At 41.0% G+C, this 8,429-nt stretch overlaps 1 protein-coding gene across 1 annotated transcript in view; it reads left to right on the top strand.

Annotated features, from left to right (window-relative positions):
• The window catches only part of ORC2 (origin recognition complex, subunit 2), a 14,524-nt gene extending 7,231 nt beyond the window's left edge, over positions 1-7,293 (top strand). Inside the window, exons 8-15 of the mRNA XM_009890237.1 lie at positions 269-378; positions 1,542-1,674; positions 2,088-2,184; positions 3,855-4,001; positions 4,600-4,771; positions 5,099-5,160; positions 5,945-6,063; positions 6,701-7,293. Coding sequence (XP_009888539.1) covers positions 269-378; positions 1,542-1,674; positions 2,088-2,184; positions 3,855-4,001; positions 4,600-4,771; positions 5,099-5,160; positions 5,945-6,063; positions 6,701-6,787 — 927 coding nt within the window. The 3' untranslated portion in view covers positions 6,788-7,293. The remainder of the gene's footprint in view (positions 1-268; positions 379-1,541; positions 1,675-2,087; positions 2,185-3,854; positions 4,002-4,599; positions 4,772-5,098; positions 5,161-5,944; positions 6,064-6,700) is intronic.
• Positions 7,294-8,429: the final 1,136 nt, after the last annotated feature.

Genomic DNA, 8,429 nt, shown 5'->3' with positions numbered 1-8,429 from the left:
AGCAGGAAGAGATAAAACACAGTGTGATATCAGTTCTAGTCCTAGTCTGGCTACCATTTTCCCTGATAAGGTTACTTAATTTCTGTTTTGTTTCTCTAGTAGCGAACCTGTGCTTAGAGGGGTCTTCATGGAAAAAAACATGAATTAAGTGCACTGTCAGTGAAAACTGTTCTGCTCCCGTACTAGAGGGGTGTTTGTAAGGACTCCAGATATATGTCTTGTTTTTTCTCAGCTTTGAATCACTGTCGTCTTACCTCTCTCAACATAGCAAACACTGCATGACCTTTTGAAAAAAGCTCCCCTTGCCTATGCTGCTGAAATTAAAGAGCTAAATCAGCAACACGAATCCCTGTTTTCCAAGTGGATGCAGCAATTACAGTAAGTATCCAATGAGAAGCATTGAAGAAAACTAGTAAACAGGCACTGCCAGTAAACTTACCCTGACATCAACAACATCTTTTAAGTCAGTTAAGGACTGACTTTTTTTTCTTTGATTGATTGCTTAAGTTTAAAATTAGGTGACATTAATGTAGTACAATGTTTCCTGTAGACCAAATCATATCTGACTAACTTCTTGAACTGAATGCCTGAAGTGAAATGAAGTTGCATTCTGCCTTGCTAGTTTGTCTGCACCTCTGTAAACCAAGCTAGAGGGCATTCAAAAACAGGGAACATAAATAATGAGAAAATGGGGAACATGAATGATGAGAAAAGTGTCCTTAGTGAACAATCAGTTTTGTTTACAGCAGCGTAGTTGGTAGTGAGTAGCCCACTACTTCAGTATTTGGCTATCCCCAGTGGTGTAGCAGTGAACTTTGAGTGCCTATGGTGCCTAATGATCTATGCATGAAGAAACCTTAATGGTGTTGGAATCATTTGTAGTATAAATTTTATCTGGGTTCACGTATATCTTCATGGGAAGGAGAAAAGAGTAAGCATCCAGGAAAGCAAATGGAGAACTGCAGAGAGCTGTGAGATTCTGAAACACCTTAGAGAAGGCAGGTCACCAGCTCTGAAGTTAAGTGCTGAGGCAAGAGCAGATGTTGGTGAGGAGAAAGCCTCCTGGAAGCTTTGCAAGGGAGTGGAGTATGAAGAAATTTGGGGTCCATGGGGAGTGGCAGAGCATGTGAAAAAGACATTAGCTTTGAAAGCTGAAGAGTTACAAGAGGATGAGTTCTCAGTGATCTGGGCAAATGGTTAGAGAAGTACGTGGCAGGGTAGAACGAACAAACCCATAGTTGATACTGAAGTCAATGACAGTTGTTGAACACCTTACCTTTGCCCAATGCTATTTGAATGACCTGATACTCTGCTTTCTGGTCAAGATGATGCTTTTCCTGATTCTCAAAAATGAACAAAGCTTTGTGATTCCCTACCACGTTCTCTTTATGCTTTCCTGCCTCTTTCTCTGTGGAACAATTAGGATAAGCAAGAGATCTGAGAATAGTTTAATTTTGCTTTGAAATCGTGCCTGCGGATCAGACTAGAAAACCACTATGAAGGCTTGTTTTGATTTGGTGTATTTGCTCACTTTTCTGCAGCTTGGGTTTCAATATCCTGCTTTATGGACTGGGCTCAAAGCGTGATTTGTTAGAGAAGTTTCGTACCTCTGTCCTCCAGGATTCTGTTCACCTTGTGGTTAATGGATACTTTCCCAGCATCACTGTGAGATCTGTAAGTGTGGGAAAAGCTTATGGGTTTGTCTAATCATATTGTGTTACAGATACCTCTGAAGTCTTTCAATGTAAAATGTTAAGGAAACCTGCTGCATCCTATAGCAGCAGACTCTTGAATGAAGAGGAGTTCCTGTCTCTAAGAGTTTAAAGAAATTAGCCCGTATGTTTTCCAAGGAACTGCAGTAATTCCCGTCATTAATAGATACTCATCGGTCTAAAGACTTATTTTATGTCACTGTTTTGAAAAGGGTTTGGGTTGTTGTTTTTTTTTTATATTCACTGTTTGGGGGATTTGATGGTAAAAAAACAGATTACCTCCCTCATGACAGTCAAGGGCTCAGCTTCAGGTTTTCTTCTCTGAGTCCTTCAGTGCCAGAGCCCTTCAGAAGGGACTACTGTTTTCTTTTTCAGATTCTCAACTCCATCACTGAGGAAGTACTGGAGCATATAGGGACATTCCGCAGCCCCCTTGACCAACTTGAATTCATCATTAAAAGATTTAAAGAAGGTAAAATGACTAACTACATACATAAAAATGTTAGAGTCTACATACTGTTAGGAGAGCCTGGACGTTTTCTTTCCTCATAGTTTTCACATGTGCAGTTACAGTTTCTTAGTTTACTGTAGCTAGTATACTTTCTTGATTGTAATTTATGCCACATATATGAAAACATGTATGTGCCAGGAATATATTGTGTACATGATCCCAAGCTGTTACCTCAGTCAGTGTTTCACACACCAAGTTCTCTAGAAACGGAAGGTGGAAGGCTCAAGTGTTCTAACAAGATAGAGGCTCCTCAGCCCTTTGGCAAACTGAAATGCTCATCTCTCTTGCATTTAGCCTTTGTGCTTCATTTCCACAGTGTTTCTCTAGCCACGTGTTTCCTGGTGGAAGACAGGATAGGTAAAGTCCAGCTACATGAGGGAAGATGGTTCTTAGTGGCTGCTTGAGGACCTGATATAACCCTAACTGAAATCAACAGAACAAAGAACTCGCAAACAATTTGGAATGACAGTTGCTGACAGATGTCAAGTCCTTTGAGCTCCTCGGGAAAATCATGGCCGGAGGGTCTTTCCATAAATTTCAGTATAGGCTGGATTAAGGCTTAAATGTAGGTTTAGTGGAATGGTCATTTAAATTTAATATATGCAAATACTGATATTAAGATGAAGTAAAGGACAGCAGTGTCAAAGAAGCAGGTTAGAATTGGGTTCAAAAGCAAAATTAAATAGGTATCACCACACTGCATACTTGCTGAAATCTTTTTGAATGTTAGTTTTACTGCTAGTGTATACGTATTCCAATTGCCATGGAATCTTGATTGTGCATAGCGTTGGTGTTTTAAGCGTTTACATTCTGTATTCCATCGTTACCTTATAAGTATTTCTCGTGGGACTAAGTGGAAAAGACTGATTAACAGCATACTGACCTGAATCTACATAAATCAGTCTTGTGTAGTACACTATAGCTGATCTGACTGGGAGTCTGAGGAATCTTTGGTTTCCATTGGCAGCCAAGTATGTATTCATTTGCACAAAATCTGGCTACTGGACTGAGTTTCTGGACTCAGGAAATAGCTGTTCCCGTGGATAAGTACAGCAGCAACAAGCTAGCTGGAAATTTTAACGTCTACCATTTGCATTACCCAAGCTTTGCAGCTTCCTTTGAGAACTCAGTGGGAAAGATTTCCAGTGAAGTTAGTATGCTTTGGATCCAACCTTGAACAGAAAATGCATTTTCATTGTGTGAGGAGGAGCTTAAGGATCCTAGTCATGTAACTCAAAAGCAGCTGAACAAACTGCACTTAGACTTCCATCCTAAAATACATTTGAATGACCTTGAATCACAGGACTAGAAGTCATAGCTAAAAGGGCAGTTCCTGGTAAAGCCACGAGCAAGTGGAAAGTGGATTATAAGAGAAAAGCTTAAACTGAAAAAAGAACAGTAGCTGTGATGAGAACTGCAATACAGTGAATTGAGAAAAAGCCTTTTAGCTGCTCAGAAATACCAAGTGTGGGATAGAGATCAAAGTACACTCTATAAGGAAAGTGATTTGATGTTGGAGTGATGAACATGGAGCCTGATGGAATACTTGTTCTAGGCTGCACTGGGAATGGGGAACCACTTTGTGGGCAGTTTCTTTGATTGGTTCTCTGCTGTTTTATCTGACCTTGCAGATTCATCTTTAGAGCTCTATGTCCTGATTCACAACCTGGACAGCCAGATGTTGAGAGGAGAAAGAAGTCAGCAGATCCTCGCACAGTTATCCTCTCTTCCTAGCATTTACCTCATCGCCTCTATCGATCACATCAATGCTCCTCTTAGTGAGTCCCCTTGGGCTGGGTGTAGCAAAGAGAGAAGAGTCTGCATTCTATTTTAGGGATGCTGAACATGTTTCGTGAGCTCATGTATTACTGTTGATGTGCAAAATAGACCTGGTGATGTAAGTATGGCGGTAGCAGCTAGAAGCCATGATTAGGACTATGGCTGTGTTGAACCAAAACTGTATAAAGATACTAAGAACTACTAGTCACTGATCATAATATACAAATAGACTCCAAGTTTCTGGCACCCTTTGATTTGGGGACTTACTGAAATGGAAATTGGATGTTATGTCTGTCATTGCATCTAAAAAATTTTGTTCATCAGCCAGAAATTCTTTGCACACTGCTAATTCTGGAAGGATTTACAGTATATCCATGAAGCTGGTATGAAAAAGGGATGTGTGCAAATGTTTTGTTGCAGAGTATTTGTCTTGCTTGAACTGCACGTGTCTGGGTGTATGTACTGTGAATTACACAAACGTACATTGTTTCCTCAAATCCTACAGTAGAACTAAGTACATTTTAGTATTGCTTATTTAACACCTTAGAAAAGCTGAATCTCCCAATTCTCTCTGCTCTTCCTTTTTTCTCTGTCTAGTGTGGGATCAGGCAAAGCTAAGCCTCTACAACTGGCTTTGGTATGAAACAACCACATTTAATCCTTATGTGGAAGAAACGTCTTATGAGAACTCGCTTCTAGTACAGCAATCTGGATCTTTGGCTTTGAGCTCCCTAACGCATGTCCTGCGCAGTCTCACTCTCAATGCCAGGTAACACACTGTTATTTATACTTCATAGTAGCACTTGCTGAGGATCCATTCCTTACTGGGTTACTCTGGTCTACACCTAGCAGGAGGCAATCCCTGTTTTCTGACAACAGTGTTCAAGAAGAAGATGGTAGGACCTGGGTTCCACTTGATTGGTTACTTTAAATGAACAGTGTTTGGATGGCAAGCCTTGTCCAGTGATGAGATTCGTGCAGAAAGTCCTGGTCATGAGGGAAAAGTCACTTAATCTTTTCTAATGATGAGGTTTTTGGTTTTGGGTTTTTTTTTTATTCTTTCCTTTTGATTTTCCCCTCTCCTCCTTTCATTTAGGGGGATATTCAGACTGCTTGCTCAGTACCAGCTGGAGAACAAGGACAACCCATCTTATCCAGGTATGTACCCTCCTTTTATCATCTGTTTGAGGTGTTGCCGTTGCCTGCTCAGTCACAGTGGTACTGGCTTTTGGTATGCAGGTTGCATCGCCAGCAACAGAAGTGCTGTAACTTTTGGCTCAGTGAGACTCAGTGGCGTAGACTGTCTCTCTCGTGGTGCTGTGTCTGACTCTGACAGGAAATCAATAGACTGGCTGGTTCTGAAGGACCTCCTGTTACGGTGGTCTGCTTTGATGTTTAGACGAGACTGAGACCGTTCATACAGGACTGTGGAGTTAAAAGATTAAAATAAAGGAAGAATATGAATTTGCATAACTAGCACTTAAAGGACCAGGGAAAGACAAAGAGATTCCATTCCCGTGCTGTTCCTATCTAAGTGACTACTGATGTGTCCCTGCTATCTCAGATACAGGTGGAATATTCTGTCACTGTCTCTAACAGATGCTGCAGGGGATATGAATAATGTTAATTGTAAAGAAAGTTGGAAGTAAGATAGAGGAGTTGGAAATTAAGAGAGGTTAACCATGTTGGGAAGCGCATTTAAAGCACTCTTAAAGTTCTGTTAGGCAAATAGGGTGACTAGAACATTAATTCAGCTGTTTTCCATTAATTACTGAAATATTAGCTTGGCTGTATACTTGAAAGAAGTGACCATGTTACTGGAGCCACTGTGGTCTAAGCCAAAGCAAGATTTGTAGGTGGAGATAATGTGCGTTGTTAGACCTGGAAAAATCTTACAATTTTACCACTTCAATTTCTTGTTCTTGCTTTTTTCTATCTCCAGGACTGTCTTTCCAAGACTTCTATCAGCAGTGTCGGGAGGCTTTCCTTGTGAACAGTGACCTGACACTCAGGGCACAGCTGACAGAATTCAGGGACCACAAACTCATCCGGACCAAGCGGGTGAGTTGAGGGAAGAAGATAATTCTGGGTATTCAGCCACATTCAGAAACAAAAAAAGATGCTTACTTGCTACTAAGTATCCCTAAGACACCACTCTGCAGCCCACAGTGAGGCTCTGTTGTTTGAAGCACCTAGGAACTAGCAAAGGGCCGAAACTCTGTAATTGCAGCTCTTTTCGTGCCTCCAATTTGTCAACATCTTTTATGTGGATAGGGGGCTGTAAAAATGCAGTGTGCTTTGTTTACTCAGCAACCTACAGGTCTCCTCTTCCTGAAGACCTTGAGAAGTAAGGAATGCTGGAGTCTGCCGGTCTGCTTCCGATAGTTACCTCTGTTTCCACGAAGCAAGAATGCAGGCTGGTCCTAATAATGAGGCAGTATAGTGTTGAGGAGCTGTGTAGTGTCGGGACTAGCATAGTCCACAAGACAATTTCTCATATACTGACTTTTCTCAGTATTTGTGCATTTCCAGTATTGCTCTGGGTAAATATTCCTGGTTTTTAGTAACGTAGTCCTCCTGAATACTGGCCAGCTCTCACCCAGGCTGTAGATAAACATTAGCGTTGCAGTGCTGTCTGTTGGCTTGCATTGCACTGTGCACTGGTGTTAACAGAATGTGTATGCATGTCTGTTCTCAGGGAGCTGATGGTGTGGAATACTTATTAATTCCTGTAGATGACAGTACCTTGACCGACTTCTTACAGAAAGAGGATGAAGATGTATAACGTCTCTCTGTTCTCAAAGCATCTACGGCAATTGCTCTCAAGGGCTGCTGGAGGGTGGCCTATAGTCAGCTTGCCCTCCTTCCAACCCCAAGGCTGCTGGACTACTTACTGAAATGTAATAATTGTTATGAACGGTGCTTGTTGTTCAACTACTTCAGGTAGTTTGGAATGTTGACTTCTGTAAGCAAGGCATCTCTTGCTCTGTAGTTGGATTTGTCTGCTTTGTCTCTTAGCTCAGATGATGCCTTCTTCATATCTATGCAGCCAAACTTACAGCCAGAAAAACAAACTCGGTAAGATTGTGCCTTCTGCTCTCTACCTCACCAGGCATGAGGGTTTGATTGGAGCCATTTACTTGGGAAGTGCAAATCACTAGATGGTCAGAGCTTTAGTTTATACCAGTGGTGCAACTTTTCTCAACTGAGTTCTTTCCAATACTCCTTTACCAGTTAGACAAGACTAGCTTCCGGTGTATGAAGAAGCCAAGATTTATAATGCTAAGAGACTTGCCTTGACTGCATGAGGAAAGGAGAATACTAGTGGGTTTGGGACACTGTGGGTAACTTATTAAATTCTGGCAATAGAACTGAAGGACTTGCCCCAAACCCAAATCCTTTTATAAGAAGAGTTAGATAACCAAAATTGTGATGGACTCAAGTCATTGCCTGTTGGTAAGGGTAAGAGGATCCAGCTGCTTTCCTTTACTTTCCAAGCTGCAATCCAGGAATATGAAGAGGCTGTTTATTTTTTAAAAACTTGATTGTATATATGTATTTTTTACATCGGGAGTGTCCACTGATCCTGGAGGAGGCCTTAAATGCCACTTATAAGCTCTCCCTTTTTTTAAGCCCTTAGAGGTTGGGAGACTGCTGAAGTTTGACAGCTTTTCTTCACGTTTTTCTCAGGTATGTGGGAGTAAGCCCTATAGTTCCATCAACTGTAGTCTGCTAGTCAGACTTCAGGCACTCTGTATGTCTAATATTTGGTAGCTATGTTACAGCTCAATGTTGTAATAGTTCAAATCAGTCAAATAAAGTACTTTATTAATTTTCATTAGGTTGTCTTGTCTTTCACAATCTTTTTATGTTCTAGGAAGATAGAGATCCTCCTGGCAATTGTGTGAAAGCCTCATTTTCGTTATTATGTCAAATATCTGTGCAAATCCTCATGCAGCGTGCAGAACACTTCAAACTAATTAGTAAAAATATATTGTTTCTTATAAGGTATCAAAATTCAAAATAGTTTGCCTGCCTTTTAGTACCAGTATATAGCTTTTGAAGAGAACCAAAACATCACATGGAATAATATTGTTACCTGGTCTACCCGTCACTGACAGAAGCAACAGAGGTCTACAGCCTGTCTTTTGTTTGGACTGAAAACACGGAATATCTACTTATCCCACTGACAATTACAGGACCTAATTAGCTTTGCCGGAAAGTTTGATGGGGAAAACTGGTACATGCCAGCAGTACTCTGCAGCTTCCTCCCCCAAAACATTTTCCAACTAACATTCTCTTTTGGTGGCACTTGCATCTGCATTTTACAGGCTGCAATTCCAAAATTTTGCAAAATGCATCAGATCCTGCCTAACACTACTTAGGCTACCATCAGAACCACTAAAACTGCGCTCAGGGTACTGTGT

The sequence above is a fragment of the Charadrius vociferus genome, unplaced genomic scaffold (genome assembly GCF_000708025.1).
Source record: "Charadrius vociferus isolate BGI_N301 unplaced genomic scaffold, ASM70802v2 scaffold147, whole genome shotgun sequence".
Classification (NCBI taxonomy): Eukaryota; Metazoa; Chordata; class Aves; order Charadriiformes; family Charadriidae; genus Charadrius; species Charadrius vociferus.
The sequence above is the reverse complement of the archived record's forward strand: the minus strand, read 5'-3'. Positions and strand labels throughout refer to the sequence as shown.